General features: G+C 36.3%; 1 protein-coding gene across 3 annotated transcripts; it reads right to left on the bottom strand.

Moving 5' to 3' along the window:
- Positions 1–2,455: 2,455 nt before the first annotated feature.
- On the bottom strand, positions 2,456–21,499 carry selenbp1 (selenium binding protein 1). Of its 3 annotated transcripts, none has more exons than XR_012391374.1 (12): positions 21,305–21,499; positions 19,951–20,007; positions 17,691–17,803; positions 16,622–16,807; positions 13,437–13,557; positions 11,488–11,670; positions 11,240–11,425; positions 7,599–7,674; positions 7,307–7,428; positions 5,498–5,590; positions 5,186–5,304; positions 2,456–2,820 (listed from the first exon to the last, which is right to left on the bottom strand). XR_012391374.1 is itself a non-coding variant. In XM_005158207.3 (12 exons), the coding sequence occupies exons 1-12, from the start codon at positions 21,306–21,308 to the stop codon at positions 2,658–2,660; spliced, it is 1,422 nt and encodes a 473-aa protein (XP_005158264.1). In that variant the 5' UTR covers positions 21,309–21,499; the 3' UTR covers positions 2,456–2,657.
- Between the last annotated feature and the right edge of the window lie 171 nt (positions 21,500–21,670).

Genomic DNA, 21,670 nt, shown 5'->3' with positions numbered 1-21,670 from the left:
GACACGCCGGGCTGCCCGCATCAACTGCCTGATTCCAGAAGACCCACTTACTGCCTGCGTTTCAAAACACACACTCAAGCCTACTGAGACTGCATTCACGCCCCTGTAGGTTATACCTATGGATGTTACCTTGGTAGGAAGCTCACTAGGCTTTGAGACACGGCTACAGAGAGTGATAAACATTTTTATGCGTTTTATTGAAGGGATAAAACATTAGCTGAAAACACCAATGGATGTATTTATCGCATTATTGTCTATAAATATATTTATAAAAGTACTCCTTGACTAGTTGAAGTTATTATTTTTTATTACAATTAAATAAATATAATAATGTAATTGTTAACATTTCTTCATATTATTTGTACTTAAATATGGATTTTCTTTTACTATAAATTTAATGAGGTTTGATCAGAGACTTTTAACGAAATATTTGTTAGTTTATCACTAATCATATTTATTTAATGATCATTTTCATAAAAATATATTTACCACTAATCATAGTTATTGTTGTACATTTTACAAGTTGTACTTGAAGTGATTATTTATTGTTTTATTTTTTTGGAAGAGAGAGTGTTTTGTATGTTCATGTTTTATGTCTTCATGTCCACTTTTTGTTGTTACTCTGAGTTTGTGTGTGGGGCACGGTTAGGAAAGGACTCTTGACTGCAAACCAAATCTACCCTTGGGTAAATAAAGTAACCTAACCTAATATGTGGGAAATGTAATGGATACACTATAAAATACGAGGTAAACACTACCTCTTTTATATTCCTTTATTTGAACAAGTGATATGCCTCTCCAATAGTATGTCAGCTACAATGGACTCATTGGAGCTAGTGAAGTCACTGTGAAGGGTAGGGTCTGGGGTGAGTTAGTTGTGTGCATTAATGCATTGCATGCAGCTCACCCTGCAACTGCACAAAGTTTGCTTCCAGACCCCTCTCTCCCTATCTGCAAACTTGAAGTGATAACTTTTCATATTTGTAAACAAAAATAGCAATAAGCCAAAATAAACTCATTCATTCATTTATATATATTCAGTTTTTCTGGGGCCAGCAGTCTTAGGAGAGAACCCCAGATTTCCCTCTCTCCAGCTCCTCTGGGGGGATACCGAGGTGTTCCGATGCCAGCCGAGAGACTTAGTCCCTACAGCATGTCCTGGGTCTTCCCTGAGGCCTCCTCCCGGTGGGACATACCTTGAACCAGGCCCGTGCACAGACCCTTACAGGGGCGGTGGATGATTGCAAATTGAAGAGGGTGGGGGGGGGGGTGATCACAAAGTGAAGAGCTGAAGAGCGGGGGGTAGGTAGGCGTCCAGGAGGCATTCGAAACAGATGCCCAAGCCACCTCAGCTGACTTCTCTCAATGTGGAGGAGCAACAGCTCTATTCTGAGCTCCTCACCCTGTCCATAAGCATGCACCCTGCCACCCGACGAAAGAAACTCATTTTGGCCACTTGTACTCGAGATCTTGTCCTTTTGGTCATGACTCAAAGCTCATGACCTTAGGTAAGAGTAGGAACGTAGATTGACCGGTAAATCGAGAGCTTTGTCTTTTGGCTCAGCTTCTTTACCACAACGTACCGATTCATCAAATGCATTACTGCTGCCGCTGCACCTTCCATACTTGTACTCCTCCACCTAGGGTAAAGACTTTCCTCCAGCCTGGAGATGGCAAACCACCTTTTTCCGATGGAGCACCATGCCCTCGGACTTGGAGGTGCTGATTCTCATCCCAGCCGCGTCACACTCGGCAGCAAACCGCCCCAGTGCATGCTGAAAGTCCATGTTCGATAAAGCCAACAGAACAACATTGTCTGCAAATAACAGAGATGAAATCCTGTTGTCCCCAAACCGGAACCCCTCCAGCACAAGGCTGCGCTACGAAAATCTGTACATAAAAATTATGAACAGAATTGGTGACAAAGGGCAGCCCTCCCGGAGCCCAACATGCACTGGAAACAAGTCTGACTTATTGCTGGCAATGCGAACCAAACTCTATTCATACAGGGACGAGACAGCCCTTAACAGAGCGCCTCTGACCCCATCTCCCACAGCACCCTGCACAGAATGCCACGAGGGACACAATCAAATGTCTTCTCCAAGTCCACAAAATACATGTGTGCCAAACTTAACTAGTGTTTAATTCCTAATGCTAAAAGTATTACTTTTACTGTCTTGCTCATTAGCTTAATTAGAAAAATACCCCTCAATAATAACTGGATGTAAAATAATAACATATGTTCAGTTAATTTTTAAGCACTGTTCTCTTTTTGAAACCCAAAACACATCATAATGGCTTTATATTAGATTGTTTGAAACAATAAAATATGTATGCTTATGGTAATGATGAAAGTTTGTCCTCTTTCTGTGCACTTGCATAACATGTTTAAAATCTACTTTGCAATTCTAATGATTCTGAAAGCCTTTCAAAAACACCTGACAAATCCAAAGAGTTCACTGGAATACAAAAAATTTATTTTACAAATAGTTTGGTATTCATTTTGATAATAGTAATAGATGTTACACAAAGATGATGGAAATTAGTTTGTGTTATATGATTTGCTCCACACAAAAACTAAACGTGATCATAATAATGACGATGTATCTGAGGAATAATAACTCTTCAACTTGGAACGACATGGTTTGCTCCAAGCTTTATAGCCAGATATCAGAAGTACAGTCTCCGCCAGGATACCGGAGCTCATGGGCGAGTGCAGGACCTTCTGGCTCCGCTCCGAAATCCACAAGGAAATTCTCGTTGAGTTTTAGGCCTCCTGTATCCGTGTTCACGTCAATCTGCATCATGACCGAACCCTCCCTGCAGCGAATGAAGAAGGATATTGCAGCATTATAAACAAATTTTTGAAACTATTCAACCTTCATAAAGCATTTGGGTCAGAATGGACTCATTTTTTTTTTACTAGAATTGTTTTCATAAAGGGATCACAACTTTGTTTCAAAAAGATCACCCAAAAACGATGACAATGTCCTCACCAAATACAGAGTTTTTTTTCTTTCTGTTTGTGAATGAGAATGATGGAGAATGATGCAAACTGGTAAACATTGACTTCAGTTGAATAAAAATAAAGGCTACTGGAGGTCAAAGTGCTGCTGATTTCTAACATTCTTTAAAATACTTTCTTATTTGTTCAACAGAAGAAAGAAACATAAACCGGTCTGTAACAAGTGAAGGGTGAGTATACTTCAGTTTTGGGTGATCTGTGAGTTTGTACACTTATTTAAAAAAAAAGTATGTTCCATGTTTTCAAACTAGATGTATGGAGTACTATTAGGTGAAGTAACATTAGATACTTTTAACGTTTCAAAATAAATGTTTAAAAAGGTTTGCATATAGGAATAATTTGGATAGTACTTTGACTGAAATTGAAGATGTGAATGGGTAACTTTACCCTCTGTGTTAATTTTTATTATAGTTATTTAATTATTTATTTGTTTGTTTGTTTTTCTTTCCTATGTTGAATGATCTACCTCAATGCATTGCATTGTCCACAAAGGGTGAAGTAGGGTCGAAGGGTGGATAGAAAATAATGTTTACTTGTGCATAGATTGATTTGATATTGGAATTGTAGATGTGAGATGTGAAAATAATACATATACTGATGCAAATACTTTTGCTGTGGTCCCTTTAACACATTTTGTTGAATTTAAGTTACATTGCATCTGCACGCTAACTAATTCATCAATAGATTATAAGTACACTTTTAGGTTGGGGTTAGGGTTAGTGTAAGTTGACATGCACTTGCAAAGTTTCTTATAGTCAATTAGATGTCTGTTGAAGGAGCAGTATCAGCAGATATTCAGCAGATATATCAGTCTACTAATACTCAAATTAGAAGTAATTAGCATGTAGTTACAATAAAACGTTTAGTCAACAAAATGTGCAATAGGGGCCGTCAAAATAAAGTCTTACCATACTTTTTTGTTAAAAAACCTATTAGGATTAAACAATGTCAAAAAAGCTTTTATAAAACACATTTTCATTTCTCTGATCACACATTTTTGGAGATTATATTTTTAAATTGCAGCATGTAATACTGAGTTTGACGAAAAGGAGTAATTGCAAATTGCAGCAGTAACTGTTAATAAGAACGTTATTATTTGGTAACTGGTAGGTATTTTTAATAATGCCTGACATATTTAGGACCAAAATCATTTGATCAAATATTAAAAAAATGAATTAATTGTAATTTTAAATCTTTATAGTTAAGGTTAATACTGGTATTTATTGGATTACATTACTCTATCTGTATAAAATTCATACAATGGTACATTCAGATGAGATTCATCATCAATGCTGAATTAAAAAAAAATCATCATAATTGTTGGATGTGGTTCATATGTAATTTTAAATTTTCAAAAAAAAAAAAAAATGTAGTAAAAAAATAAGTGAACCGCAGAAGTAATAATTAATCATAATAATTCCTTACATTTATATACACGCGGCAGCCATATGGCGCCAGACCACACACCAGCTGATTGGTGGAGAGGAGACAGAGTGATGAAGCCAATTATGATATGGGGATGGTTAGGAGGCCATGATGGACAGAGGCAAGTGGGCAAATTTGGCCAGGATGCCGGGGTTAAACTTCTACTCTTTTCTAAGAACATTCTGGGATTCTTTATGACCACAGGATCTCAGTTTAAAGTCTCATCCAAAACACGGCGCTCACTGAGCAGTATAGAGTCCCCTTCACTATACTGGGGCGTTAGGACCCACACAGACCACAGTTTGAGCACCCTCTGCTGACCTCACTAACAGCACTTCCGTACTGCAGGTACTGACCAGGCGCAGCGCTGCTTAGCTTCAGTGGGCGACCATGTGAGAGTTGCAGAGAGCTAGCTAGTAACATGGTATACATGGTTATATTTCAGTACATTTTAATTGTACTATTATACATTACTACTATTTAGTAAATTACAATTTTAAATATTTTCACATTACTTATCAATAAGTAATTATAGTAAGTGATTTTGAAAATAGTAATCAGATAAGCTACGTAATCAAATAGTAATCAGATAAGCTATGACAGTTTTATAAAACTAAGATTCTTTTTGTCTAAATGGAGCCAGAATGTGAACACGACTTTTTAACAATTTCTGAATGGCTTACAAGACATCTCTAATTCCCACCAAATAAAATCACTTTGCTTATAAAGTCTCACTTGATGAGGTCGGGGTAGAACTGCTTGTCCCAAGCGCTGTATAAAGAAGTGGTGACGTACAGCCGCTTTCCATCCAAGCTGAGCTGGAGCATCTGAGGGCCTCCCTGCACCCGCTTTCCCTGATCACAAAGATACCGTTTAAACCTCCAAGCAAATGATGTTCTCTAATTGCTCTGTTTAGGTCTGTTTGACCTAGAGATTTGGAGGACGATAAGCTGGGTCATCTGGCAATTAGCTTCAGGCTGTTTTCTCCTGCATAAACCACTAACACAAATGCGTACACAGAGCTCAGTTAACGAGTTTAAATGGTACCTTCAGTATACGTGGTGTTGGTTGGCTGTCCAGTTCTTTGTCCTCCAACACTTTCACCGGTCCATCTTTCAAGACGCTGCCCCCAAGGAAGACCTTAAGGGGATAGTTCAGCGAAAAATAAATAACAACTATAACAATTATTTACAAACCTTTAACCCTTATCTGAAACTTAACTTAAAAAAAGTGAAGGTATAAAGAATAGTTGGTCTCATTTTATTGAAATTACACAAAAATACCCAAAACAGTCACAAACATACACACGCACACGCACACACACACGCACACACACACGCGCACACACACGCGCACACACACGCGCACACACACACGCACGCGCGCGCACGCACGCACACACACACGCGCATGCACGCACGCACGCACGCACGCACGCACACGCATACACACACACGTTTGTTTTTGTGAAAAGTGGGGACATAACATAGGTTTCCATTCATTTTATACTGTCCAAACCATATATTATATTGCCCTCACCCTACCCCACCCCTAAACCCAACCATCACTGGAGACTGTGTGCAGCTTTACTCTCTGATTAAACTTATTCTGTAGGATTTATAAGCATTTTGAGAAATGAGGACGTCACCAATGTCCTCATATTTCACCTCCTTTTTGTAATAGCTGTGTCATACCCATGTCATTATACAGATTTGTGTCCTGATATGTCACAAAAACACGTACATACACACACGTAAACAGTCGCCCCTTTCTGTCAAATTTCTGTGGGAATAATATTAATTTGTGAAGACAGATGATTCTAAAAAGCATCAACAACTATAAGACATTTAAAAGGCTCTTTGCGGCCCTTTGTTGGATAAAACATTTTCTTTTGTAAACTGTAGTCCTTTTAGTTTCATCACCAACCAGCAGATGGCAGAATTCTACACCTAACACCTAGATCAATGTTCAGAAATAACTTAAATTGAATTCAGATACTCATTAAAATGACTTTTTCTTAAAAATGTAATATTTCACATACAGGGGAAAGGTGTAATTGAGGATTTTTTGTGGTAAAGTAGGTGCAAAAGTACTTCACATCTCCCAAAATACATCTTTAGCGTATAGCTGAAAATTAAACAAATAAATAAGATAAACAGTTTGTATGGGTAAAGTGTATTTATTTATAATAATTATTATTATAAGTATTTATAATTATAATTATTCTATAAATTGTTGGGGTCATATAGAATACAAGTTTATATTACAAGATATCTTACAAGATTAGTTCACAGGGAATAAATACAGCTGAGTTATGTTTTCTGTTGAACCCCCCAAAAAAAAGATATTTTGAAGAATGTTGGAAACCGGTAACCATTGACATCTATAATAGGAAAAAAAAATACTATGGATGTCAATGGTTGCTGCTTTCCAGCATTTTACATTTTTTTTTAATATTGTCTTTTGTATCTTCAACAGGAAAATGAAATGCAAACAGATTTGTGACATTTTGGAATGAACTGTGACTTTAAATGTATTTTTCATAAGTGTCAAATTTCTATGTATCTCAGCTTTCCATTGATGTATGGTTTGTTAAGATAGGACATATTTGGTGATGGTAAAACAATTAAAAAAATCTGGAATCTGAAAAAAAGACTTTAAAGTGGTCTAAATTATGTTTTTTAGCAATAGACATTACAAATCAAAAATTGGGTTTTGATATCTTTACAGTAAGAAATTTGCTAAATATTTTCAAGGAACATGATCTTTACTTAGTATTGTACTACTGCGCCATTGCTTCGCCCTTAATCAATTTAAATAAATGTTTTTCGAACCTGTTAAACCATGTTGTCTTACCTGACCAACCATTCGTGGATTCTTCCTGTCAGTGATGTCATACTGTCGAATGTCTCCATGAAGCCAGTTACTAAAGTAGAGGAAGCGATCATCCAACGAGATTAGGATGTCCGTAATGAGACCTATGGAAAAAAAGAAAAATAAATAAATAAATGAGAGTGTCATAATTTTAACATTACAGAACATTTTTAAAGACTTTGTTCAGTTGCACCTTTTCTCCAATATCCTTCTAAGGACTGTTGTTTGTTACTCAAGTTTCTATTAATTAAAAAAAACATTAAAACGCACTAACCTGGCATGTCAGGAAGAGCCCAACCTTCCACTTTTTTACTAGGAACTTTGATGACTTTCTCCGCAGCCCAGTCCCCCTTCTGCAAAACAAAATATAAAGCTAAATAGTTCATTCTTTAAAGTGCCCCTATTATGGATTATAAAAGATTATATTTTGGTTTTTGGAGTCCTCAACAACAGGCTGATATACATGCAGGGTCAGGTTTTCCCAGATCTGCATATGCAACAAGATGAGACAACTGAATAAACAACTACAGATTCATTTGAATGGCGATTCACATTAACGACTCCGAGTCGACTCTTTCTTTTTGAGAGTCAACAACATTATACATGATCCACTTTCATTTTAGAGCCATTACAACTAGGCATGAAAGGTAATTTTCAAAAATCCATAATAGGGGCACTTTAAAAATGTAGACTTGTAGAGATATATATACTAATATTACTAACATTTTAATGTTGTCACGATACTGAACCTCCATTTCCCACTAACAACTGAACGCTGCTGAGTGCATTCTTAAACAGTGCTGATTTGTCATTGTGCTATTGCACACTCAACAGAAATGACTGTGATTGGCCGTAAAGGTCATCAGTTCACCGAACTCACTGCTGTTTAGTAGGGATGTAACGGTATCAGAATTTCACAGTACGGTAATACCTCGGTATGAATGTCACGGTACGGTATTTATTGAATCATTTACAGGAAAAAACAAAACTTATGAAAATACTCCAAAAAAGTGCCAAAAGTGTCAATGACATACAAATTAGTCATCTATCTGTAAGCTTTGAAACAGGAACTTCAATTTTAATAACAAAAAAATATTAAACCATGTAAAAAAGATAAAGTTTCAATTTAGTATTGTTGAAAACTCATCACATTCAACATTTAATCACTCACTCACTTAGATAGAGATGGATTTAAAGGAAAATTATCATATAAATATAATCTGGTAAAAGCTGGTATCTCTGGGTATTTACAATGTCCCCTGCAACAGAAAAAAACCCTCTCATTTGGGACTGAGGTTTCTGGGACAAGAGAGATATGACTTGGCCCATGTTGACAGCAGTGGGTAACGTTGTGCATTGTCTTTCCCCCACTTGAGAGGACAAGCCATGAGTGAGATAGAGGTCTCATGTCTGCATCAATCTGAACAGTGTGCTGTGTTTCTGCAGTCCCCATGATATTAGTCGTATTCCCCAACTTGCAGGCACGTGCACACACAGTGCTTAACCTGTGCAGTGCACATGCCCTTTTTAGATTTGGATAGAAAGTTCCCTTCCAAAATGATCAAAAGTGCCCCCGCGACGCGACATACCCTCCGTCCCCGCTTTACAATACGCGCGCGACAACACAGCTGATAAGAACTCGCGCGACAACACAGCTGATAAGAACTCGCGCGACAACACGGCTATTCAGTATGCGCGCGACAACACAGCTGATAAGAACTCGCGCGACAACACGGCTATTCAGTATGCGCGCGACAACACAGCTGATAAGAACTCGCGCGACAACACGGCTATTCAGTACGCGCGCGACAACACAGCTGATAAGAACTCGCGCGACAACACCACTATTCAGTACGCGCGCGGCGACAACACCCGCTTTAGGGTTTTCCAGCTCTTTTTGATCCCCGCTTCTAGCAGCACACTCCATTTCCGCATTACTGGATCTGTAGTGACAACAGACCGCAAGGGATTATGGCCAAGCCTGGGCTGATGGGAATTGTAGTTTCCGGTACCTCCCGTTCGCTTCATTCGCCTGAGCAAATTTTCTCAGAAGACCTATAGTTTTACCGAGTCATGCGACTTCGGTAATATCGAAAAAAATTAATATTGCGGTATGACGGTATTTACAATACCGTTACATCCCTACTGTTTAGTGAGTGCAACCACAGATACAGGGACACTAGAGCATTTTAAAGCAGTGAAGATCAGTCGATTCATCAGGATTGCTCGTATGTCAGCTTATAAACAGACCAACTGATCTTCACGGCTCCAGTGTCCCTGTATCTGTGGTTACACTCAGTAAGCAACGGTGAGTTCCGTCTTTTGCCATTGTTGTTTCTAAAGAAACCTGGATAGGTGACAAGACTTTTGTATGGTAGTGTATACATGTATATACATTAGGGTTGGTTTGATAGGTGATGTCATCGTCCATCGCCGATGGCAGATAGACATCACAATGCTAAGCCGGCATAGCGATCCTCCGACCTGCCCCCTTCACAGCGGCAACCCGCTTGCGAAAAATACACACGGCCCCATTTACGCTAATGCGCCTTAGTTTTAAAATGGCAATTTAAAAGGAAAACAATCCACATCCACACTGGCGTTTCATCTAGCATTTCTGAACAGATCTCTCCATCCACACTATACTGCTGAAAACACACATCACGTGACCCCACACACAAACTCTGTCACGCGCTGCAGAGTCTGAGCTCTAGTGGCTAACCTAGAGAGCAGTGCACGTCAGGCAGTTTATTAAGGATGTACTGCTGGATCGCTTCTCACTATAGTTGTGAAACATGACGTTTAATTAATCTTGTCTCCATCTAACCACACTTCGGTCTTTTGAATCTATCAGGTAACGTGTCACAGCGTCAGTACACTTCTTCAATCTTTCACTTTCATGCTTGTACTTAGTAATTTTGTTGAAAACCTCATATACTGTTGGTTGGGCACTTTTTTTTACCAACCAAGTTTGTTGATGCCATTATATTGACACAGATCACTCTGCCTATTCCTTTCCAAAAGGGATTGACAGGTGGTAATTTGTGTGTAACTTCTCATTACTTATTAATGATTTGGTTGTGGGGAAAACAAAGACTATGCAAGTCATGTTGTTGAATCGGTAAGCTACAAATAATTAATTTGTTATGAATTAATTAATTATTCATAAACAATTTATTCACCGCCGTCTGCAACTATGATGCCATCGACCATCGCAATGTTTTACATTAGACATCGTGCAATGCCAAATTGGTCGACATTGCCCAACCCTAATATACATATTTCTAAAGTTGCAGTTTACTTAAAATTTTCACTGGATGTTGGTAACAACAGAAGAAATCCATACAATGCAAAGAAAACAAAACTAATTAATTTACAAATTAAGGTATGTGTATTTAATTAAAACGACGCAGAGAAAAATTAATGAATACATGAAGAAAGGGAGGTTTAGACAGGCAGTGATAGCCCAGACAGCAGCTGAAATCTCTCGGTAGTTCTTCAGCAACCCTCTGCCCTTCATCAGTGAAATTAATATCAGCTGCTTTAGTCCAACATCTACATTATTAGGATGATGAAAATGAAAACGTGGTGGACAATTAAGCAGGACAATGACCCAAAACGCAGCCAAAAAATCTCTCAAATGGTTTTAGAAAAAGAAAATCGAGCTGTAGAATGGCCCAGCCAATCACCTGACTTGAATCCAATAGAAAATACAAACTCATTCATATTTTTTTATTTTTGTAGAGTTTTCAACAAAATCTGGTTCAATTTCATGTCAACAGCTCCTTTAGAATTATTATTCCCAGGAAAAAATGTGACGTGTTCAATACTTATTTCCGCCACTGTATACACCCACACACACATAAACATACACACACAAGCAAACTAAAACAGTTGTAAGGCTTTTTTATACACTTGCCGGAGTCTTATAGAAGCGGAAGACGGTGCTCTGAAGTGCACAGCCCACAAACCCCTCAGCCGCGGCCGGGTCATGCAGAAAGCGGACCTCTAGAGGAATAGCGCCCTCTTCCCCCAAATCCAGAGTCTGAATGCGCTTGTGTGTGGTCCAGTCCCAGACGTGGAGCCGCTGACCATAGTGACCTACAAACACCCATTATCACCACTGCCATCTCTTCACAGAACACTCTTGAATGCGCACATACCAGCTTTGACGTCAGCAGGGTTGAAGCCATTTCCCAGTGCTTTAGGCGCTCCCCATTCAGTGCTGATCATGACGTTGTGGCGAGGCTGGTACCAAAAGTCATAACCAAACGGCGCCGCGTCTCCTGGCTGCTCCCAGTTACCAATAACTTCAAACGTCTCGCCATCCAGCAACACAAAACCGCCTTACAATAAAATGCCAAATTAGCCTAATTAGCATTTTTAGTAAGCACACAGGCCATGTTTACACCTATTAAGAAACATTTTGGTCAACTGGACCACAAGTAGAAGAGGGAGACATGCTGTATTGCAGTTTATACAAGATTCTGTCTGGTTCTCGAATCTGATTGGCTGATAGCCGTGAGATATTAAAGTAATATCAGCACTAGTACAGCCTCGTCACCCTTGTGTATTACTCCGCCCACTTGAGTGGAAAGCAGAGGACTACAGTTTGTTAAATTTCTAGCTGTATTTTAATTTTAGCCAGTTATTTAAAAACTTTCCACACCTCTTTTATGATTTGTAGAGATTATATTTAGGTATTGTAGTTATTTATTTATATCACTGTTTTTTTTTCAAAGCCACTGAATAGTTATTTTTTATATTGTATAAGCATAAAAAAGACAACAGAAAATGATGAATGATGAGGATTGAAATTGGAAAAAAAATCAATTGTTGTTCACTTTTTTTAACTATCAATCCAAATCTAGAATTATTATATGCCTTCTGGTCAGCATACTCCAACTCAACCTGTCTAAAGCCTGATTTATACTTCTGCGTCAGGTGACCGGCGTAACCCACGGCGCAGGCAACGCGCGTGGCTGTGCATTTATACTTCTGCGCGCTGTCTCTGTCAGTCTGCATTAACACTTCCGAAACGCTAGTGGGCAGTGAGGTGTAAATGTTCCTCTGTGTCGAGTTTCTTCTCTGCTTTTTTGCATTTCCTGAACACTTCCGGGATGTACAAGTGGCTCAAACTCGCTCATTTTGAGGCAGGAACCGGCGGACGTGCAACAACTTTAACTATGAGGTAAACACAAAACAAAACTTCCATCCGGAGCTCCTTCACGGAACTCCACACTTGTAAACAATCGCTCGCGCAATTCGCGCGGCTCTCGGTCCCGCCCAGACTCGTCAGCGCTACCAAGCCGACCAATCACAGAGCTTACGCTACGCGTCGTTGCGACATGTAGTTACATTTTTTGAGAGGTGCACGTCAGTGACGGCGATGGCCACGGCGAAGGGCTATGCGTCAACGCCGTAGCATACGCCGACGTTTGACGCAGAAGTATAAATCAGCCTTAAGAATGAGGTCAGTAGATGGAAATTAGATGGTCATTTGTAGCAGTTCAAACGCTATCAATGTAATGAAAATCAATCTGATTATCTGAATTTTTAAACTGCCAATTTAAAGGTCCCGCGAATTTTTTTGTTATTTTAGTCTGTTAGTTTTAAGGTTATCTATTAGCTAGTGTGCTCCAAAACAGCAACAAAATTCATGTTTAGAAAATATAAAACTGATAGAAACATCAAAAGCTAAATGGATCACCTCATACTTCAGTTTCTCATCAAATCATGACCAATTAAATGCTCTCTAGTATCTGACATGCCCCGCCCCCTTCAAGATGCTTTTCATTTGGTTTTCATTTGATGCGCTTAAGCTCAACCACTCTGTATGTAAACAAAACGCCATTGGCTGTTTATTTAAAGGGGAGGAGCTACTTTATGCCCCACCCTTTCGTAATTATTCAGTTGAGATTACACTGAATAAAATATGCGCATTTTAAAGCACTTCACATGAGCTTTAAGTGCTCAAATGTAGACAAGATCAAACATTTTTGACCTCAATTACTTCGTATTTGGCATCATCCACATGTGATTATATTGACAAAGATGCATTTTAATACCAGGTGTAAACAAGGCCTCAGTGTGATGAACGCAATATTCTTACCCTTCCCATTGCCAGAGGGATCGCCCATGGTGCTGATCATGATTTGGCCACTGCCCAAGCAATGAGAAGTGTGAGGGTTTGCCAGACCGCATTTCCAGAACAGATCTGTGGGCTCCACTGTCTGGAGGAGGAGGAGAGAGATGGTAACAATTCACAAATTTGGCAGGAACTAAACATTTGTATATAACAGAAAAAATAACACACTTAATGTTAAGCAATACATCACTGATAAACAGAATTCATTTGGAGCCCAATCACTGGGATAACAGGACATGATGTCAAGCTCTGGGCTTCATTTACAGTCAAACAATGCACTCAAGATTTCTGTTCCGCAGTATAAATTTTCTCTTAACTTGAGTCTGGGGATCAACAAAGGATAGAAGATCATTTATTTGTTTGTTTAATAAGACACGAAAACAATTATTGATTATTAGGAGGTTACTTCAAATCAAATCAAAAGTATCTGATATAACTATTGTGCAATGCAAGTTTCAGATAAGGGAAATTTAAGGAAATGCCAATAACTTTGATTACATGTCAAATATTTGAATTACTTATAAACCTTTTTTTCCATTGCTGCATGGGGGCCGCCAAAGCGACCAGCGTCTTCCAATAGGATGAATTTCTGTTTACAGCCTTTACAAATGGCTAATCTTGATCAGAAAATGGCTGTCAATTCCGTTTTGAATAGCTTAGGGAGTGTTTTTGTGATCCACAACTTTGATTTTGAAAGGTGTGTTTTAAAGCCATTATACTTTTGTCTGATGTGGTTCAAGCGCAAGAGAAAACGCTCTCCTAGTTAAGTGTCTGCCGTCAGATCAGATGGTGAAATACCATGTTAGTGTTCCCGACCTGTCAGCTGTTATACTGTGCTCAGCAACTCTTCAATGTACACACACATGCAATAGATCATTGCATTATAGAGCAAACCATACTACTGGTATGAAACTTAACAGGTATGTAATGAAGCCATTCAATTTCCCAACAATAAAAGTACATTACTGATACTTTGCTGGCTAATTTGCATGTTGATTCTAATGGGGAGCTGTTTATGTTTTATTTAATTTGTTTGTATTACGTAGTATTTACCATATGTTTTTTTTTTAAATGCCACTTTATTTTCACTTTGTGCCAGTCTTTCCAGCACTGTGTTAGTGGGACAGTAAGTGTGTGTGTCAAACATTTTGGCGTATTACATTTGTTTGGGCTGGTTATTTATTTGAAAAAAAAGAGAAAAAGTTCACTTCAGCGATGACGAGGCTCCATTTAAACGGCACAAGATGCCGTCTGATGATAATGGTGAATGACTCGCAAAATGTTGTTTTGCATTCCTTTTAGATGACTTTTTAAAATAATCAGTCCAGTAGGTGGCGCTGATCAAGAGCAGTATTAGTTCAAAGACGGTAAAAGCAAGTGAAATAGATTAAAATTATTGTTTCAAAGCTGTCCAAATGTGACTGTTTATAAGCATCAAGCTGCCAGAAATTCTTAGCATCCTCCTTACACATACACGCAAAGCATAATGGATAATTTTGCATTCTAAAAAAAAAGGTCTATTGTTTCACAACAATATAATATAATATAATATAATATAATATAATATAATATAATATAATATAATATGATATAATATAATATAATATAAAACAAAATAATATAAAATAATATAATATAATGTAATATAAAATAATATAATACAATGTCATATAAAATAATATAATATAATGTCATATAAAATAAAATAAATTAAAATAATATAATATAATGGAATATAATATAATGGAATATAATATAATGGAATATAATATAATATAATATAATATAATATAATATAAAATAATATAATGTCATATAATATCATATAATGTAATAAAAAATAATATAATATAATATAATATAATATAATATAATATAATATAATATAATATAATATAATATAATATAATATAAAATAATATAATGTCATATAATATCATATAATGTAATAAAAAATAATATAATATAATATAATATAATATAATATAATATAATATAATATAATATAATATAATATAATATAATATAATGCATTAAAGACAAAATATTTAAACTGTTAAAATATTATTTTATACAGCATTAAACAAAATTGGTTTTATTTAATATGTATGCATGTAAATCCTATATTTAATTATATATACTGCTGTAAACATGTATGATTTCTCTTATTTAAATAAATTTTTCAAAGACTGTATTTTTTAAACAGAGCACATTACAATTTAATGTGCATAGATCTGGGCTTTTAGAAGAAAAATCAAACTAAATATACACTCAGGTTTTCTGTAAACTGCAAAACTGGCTTAAACTGAAGTTCGAGGGGCAAACATATGCTGTTTATAAAGCTTAATTATTTGTTAAAATGTGTATTTAAGTGCAAATATTTCTTGAAAAAATATATGTATTTGGATCAGAATGATGTGAAGCAAATATTTTTAGACATACAGCCAAGTGGGTCATGTCTTCACCATGGTGTGAGTTTGCCAGTCCAGGTTTACTAACCCTGAAGTGTGAGCTACTTTAGCGTGCAATAAAAGATACAATTAAAAGAGTATGAACAGAATAAAAAAAGCTTTCAGTGAGATCTCCTTTTAAGTTTGACCATTTCTCATGTTCATCTGCCCATATCCATAATGGTATGCCTATATTAACATACCTTATTATATATACAGGGCTCAGCATAAATAAGTACCCCCTCACAGATCATTATTGTTATTTGATATTCTCAATAGGATGCTTTACAATAATAGATTTGTGCGAATACATAAGATTAGTCTGTATCAAAACTAAAACTAAAACCACTCTGACAAAAAAAAAACAAGATCAAAGTCCAAGAATATAAATTAAAATAAATTCAAAGAAAAAATAAATCAAGAAAACCATAACAATAATAATAATAATATTATATGATGTAAATATAATTTTGTTGACATTTTGTAGTTTGTATTTTGTTCTCAATAACTCATTTGAATTTAAATTTGTTGTGACCAAACTCTTATTTTAACTGGTACAACTATTTATTAAAACAGATTTGTTTAAATGCACCTAAATATATTGGCCATATAAACTGAGAAATGGATACAAATATTAATTTCCAAATGGGGTACTCATTATGCTGAGCACTGAACATCACAGTATATGCTCAAATGGACCTTGTGAAGTCGTGGGGCCCGAGGATCCGTTCCTACATCAACGACGTAGATTCTGGAGGAGATGAGGGACGGCAGAATGAGTCGATTGCGCCTTTTGGAGGGATCGTCAAAACAGCTGCTGCAGGCGTTCCAGCCGGAGTGGTGCAACTCATCCTTCAGATTGGGCATGGGCAGCCTGTGAATCACCTACAACAGGACATGTTGTTGTCGTCACACTCCAGTGAAACAGGTCAAAATGTACAGTTGAAGACAAAATGATTCGCCCTTCTGTGATTTCTCCTTTGTGATTTCCAAAATGATGTTTAACAGAGCAAGGAATATTTCACAGTATTTACTATAATATTTTTTCTTCTGTGGAAAGTCTTATTTGTTTTATTTCAACTTGAATAAAATCAGTTTTTAATCATTTTAAAAAAAAGTATTGCTTAATGAATCTAATAATATTGACCTTAAAATGTCAATATTATTAGATTCATTAAGCAATACTTTTTTTCTGATTTTTTCCGAAAACAAACCGTTGTTATACATGATGCCTAATCACCCCAACTTGCCTAATTAACCTAATTAAGCCTTTAAATGTCACTTTAAGCTAAATACTAGTGTCTTGAAAAATATCTAGTAAAATTTTATGGGTCACTTTATTTTGATGGTCCGTTTGTTGAATTTAAGTTACATTGCATCTACATGCCAACTAATTCTCATTAGATCATAAATACACTTTTAGGTTGGGGCTAGGGTTAGTGTAAGTTGACATGTACTTGCTAAGTTTCTCATAGTCAGTTAAATTTCTTTTTAGCAGCAGTATCAACAGATATTAAGCAGGCAGTCTACTAATACTCAATTGGACCATCAAAATAAAGTTTTACCATTTTTTGTGCTGTCATCATAGCAAAGACAAAAGAAATCAGTTATTAGAAACGAGTTATTAAAACTATTATGTTTAGAAATGTGTTGAAAAATCCTTTCCGTTGAAAGAAATCGGGGAAAAATAAACAAGGAGGCTGTAATTCAGGGGGGCTAATAATTCTGACTTCAACTGTATACGTTTATTAATTAGGTTTCACTTTACCTTGCAAAAGTTGGGGGATTGTGGGTTGATATCAACAGTTGCAAGGTAGTCAGGTTTCTGGATGTCTGTGTTGCGGTAAATGCATGGCAGGTAGACGATCTCTTCTCGAGGTCCTGCAGGATGAAATTATGTTTGTTACGTTTAGAAATTTAGCAGAGACTTTTCTCCAAAGCGACTTATAATCGAGGAGGCATTCAGCAATTGAATGCAGGTGGTTTTGAAGCACAGTTTAGGTTTTCATAAATATATACTGATCTTTGTTTCTTAGAACTGATAGATTTCAAAGTATGAACCACAAATGGGTCGCCTCACAGCAAGAAGGATGCTGGTTCGAGTCCCATTTTTTTTCACCTGATTTCACTCCCGGTTTTCCATCACAGTCCAAAGACATGCAGTATTAGTGAACTGTATGAACTAAATTAGCCGTATAAGTATGTGTGTGTGTGTGTGTGAGTGAGAGAGTGAATGTGAGAGTGTATGGGTGTTTCCCAGTATAGGGTTGCGGCTGGAAGGGCATCCGCTGCATAAAACATATGCTGGAATAGCTAGGGGTTCATTCCACTGTGGTGATATAAAAGAGACTAAGTAGAAGGAAAATAAATGAATAAAGAACAAATGCATAAACACTGACTGAAGTGAACTTAATAACAATCCTGCTATCCCATGTTTGCGATACAATGGCTCTACCAATAAGACACAGTCTCAAATACAAAATAATAGTGGTTAATTCATTTTCTGTTATTAAATTACTGATGTTTTTATATGCATTTAAAAATGTAGTTTCAATAAATCTTTGGGCGACACAGTGGCTCAGTGGATAGCACCGTCGCCTCATAGCAAGAAGGTCGCTAGCTCGAGTCCCGGCTGTGTCAGTTGTTTTTTTCTGTGTGGATTTTGCATGCTCTCCCCATGTTCGTGTGGGTTTCCTCCAGGTGCTCCAGTTTCCCCCACAGTCCAAAGCCCCAAATTAAACTGGCTGTAGTGTATGTGTGTGAATAAGTGTATATATATGTTTCCAAGTACTGGGTTGCAGCTGGTAAAACATAGGCATCCACTGTGTAAAACATAGGCTGGATAAGTTCTGCTGTGGTGAACCCTGATGAATAAAGGGACTAAGTTGAAGGAAAATGAATGAATGAATGGTTAAGAACAGGTTAGTCATTATATAAAGTTAAATTAAAATAACATTCTAAATGTCAGGAAGAAAATAAAGTTGTAAAAGCAGATCATTTACAATTCTTCAGTTGAAAAGCTTTTATAATAATAAATGAGCCTAAAATAACCAAATGAAAAGGATACCATTTTATAGTATGACTATGGCAAAATATTAGTTTTAAAAGTAAACATTTTATTACAGTGATTTATTCTTGATTGATGTTACAATCTGAAACAGACAAATCAAGAAGCAAACTCAGGGAACGTGATGTAGCTTCCATAAAAACTATTTTCCTCTTGACTAGGATACACAGTAAAGCCCAAAATTGTTATTAATAAATTTTGCACCTCACTTCATAAGTGACTGAGTATGCACAATGCTAAAATAAGTGTAAATCAGTCTCCTCATATTCATCACAAAAATACAATTCACCTCAATTCCATTTTTGCATTTTTATAAACTAATAAAACTATAAATGTTTTGCTGGATAAAATATGTGGAGAAGTTTATTGGATAATTCCTTAATTTTATTTCTAACATGTTTCTGTGGTAACAGCATAGCGTAACAGCCACACTATTTTTTCCAGCTAATCAGTTGACTCTTTAATAAACACTGAATATAAGGTACAGTAATAATCTCCCTTTGGAGAATGGTATGAATAGCCTTATTATTACTCTTGGTATTTATAGTAAAACTGGTTTTGCCAACATAAGATTTAGTAATATCAAAAGACCAGATATAAAACATTACTGTTTCTGGATGAAAGCATTTATTTCATTTTATTTTATTTATTTTTATTATGTTCATAACTGTTGTGAGATGTATTCTCTTGTACTATGTTTCTAAATACTACAATAAAAAAGTACTGTTTCTGCATGACGAAAGGAAAAAAAAAAGAAAAAAACAGCAGAAATATGTCAATCTGAATGTGAGGATGACCTCTAGTGGTAAGGAGGAGCTTGCATCAGATCTTACAGTGATAATAAAGCTCAATTTCCTGGGTAAAGGTCACTGCTGTTTTGTAATGACTGTGCAATACTGTGTCATATTTACATGCATGATATACACATTATCTTATGCATTTTTAAAGAAAATCTACTTGCCTTTCATTGCATCCAGAGGGGTTTTATATCCCGGACCACATCCTGAACAGGTTGAAGCTGCAAGCACACAAAATGGTAAATCTCAGATATCATAATGTAAGACAATCAAAAACTGAAGCAGGTGTTTCTGAGATCAATTCGAACACAAATCTTGTTAAAGTATTTAAACTATAATAAAGTCTAACTGAAGGTTTTTTTATCGTGCATCACATGATTGTGAGTCTTCAATTTGTGTTTGTTATTAAAAGGCATGATTTATTTTCAAGTGAACTACATTTTTTTCTACTCTATAAAAGCTTGAAAGAAACACACACACAAGCCAACTTCAACAGATGGGTAATGTTACAATCTAGAAGACTCAGTGTCTTGCCAAGAATTGTTGCACATCCTTCCCCTGCTTGTAAGAAAAATATTTATGGGTTACATAAGGGGCAATCCCTGCAATGACCAAGCAAAAAAGAAAGAAAGAAAGAAAGAAAATAAAAAAAGAGAAAGAAAGAAAGAAAGAAAGATATAATCTCTCTCACACACACAAAAAAAGTTGTATTACTCATTGTACAGTAATGGAAATTAAAGTCGATTATAAAAGTTACTGCCTAATGCCACACAAACATTCACAAAGGTCTGTTTTAATATTGTAGGCCATTTTATAAAGTCTACTCAGTGTAAAAATGTTAAACTATTAATACTGTGCACTCCAAAGCTACAACATTTTTTTTTTTTTATTAACAATGCTTGAACAGTAACAGAAAGGCATTAATACATTTTAGAATTACACAAAAGACTGAGATAACAATCAAACTGCATACATTCACAATCTTCCCATCCTCGTTAATATTACATAAAATGTAAATAAAAAGATACCATAAATAAACAAAAAATAAATGCTAAAGAATCTTAAGTAGCAGGGGAGTTAAAGTTCTCAAAATATGCAATTAAAATCATTATGATGAATATAAATATCTGACTTTTTAGCTTTTCATCTCTTTTAATGTCTTTAAATATATCACAAATTCTTCTTTAAATACCACTAGTCTTGGGGGAATTTAAATAATGCATTTATGAATATTGAATTTTAATAACATCAAATTATTGAATATATAATATCTTTTTTATACTTAAGTAATAGGAAAACTTCCCATGAGAAGACACGTCTTATAGATTCAAAGCTACAACATTTGCACGAACTCTACTGAATAATTTTGACAGGTAGGCCTGTAGTGTGTAAATAAAGCAATTCTCTCTTCCAAACAGGAACTATTGCATACTAACATACGAATAAAGTCGAATGTTGAAAATAAAGTTTGGCTGCAATGGTCAAAGGTGCATTAATCAGTTCTGAAGTGACACTTACCCATATTTCTGCTGCTGCTGCTTCCACTGGCGAAAACTAAATAACGCGGCGAAGATAATGCAGATTTTGTTGTTGTTAAATCAACTCTTTCCGCGGCTAAACCACGCGGGACTGAGATAATCCCTAAAAAACACACCCGGATATAAAGGATACGAAGATCAAATGTCGATTACCACCTCGGTCTGTGCAAAAAAATGCGTCTGCAAACAGGAAAGACGGCCCCTTCTGGGGGATCTGAACTCTGAGTTGAACTGGCCTGGTGAGTGGTGACTGAAAAGCAACTCGCTGCTGACAAACCGTGTCAACGAACAAAAACAATCACACATCTATTGATGTTTGTTAGAGATTAGTTGCATTAACGCATGA

Source organism: Danio rerio, chromosome 16 (genome assembly GCF_049306965.1).
Source record: "Danio rerio strain Tuebingen ecotype United States chromosome 16, GRCz12tu, whole genome shotgun sequence".
Lineage (NCBI taxonomy): Eukaryota > Metazoa > Chordata > Actinopteri > Cypriniformes > Danionidae > Danio > Danio rerio.
The sequence above is the reverse complement of the archived record's forward strand: the minus strand, read 5'-3'. Positions and strand labels throughout refer to the sequence as shown.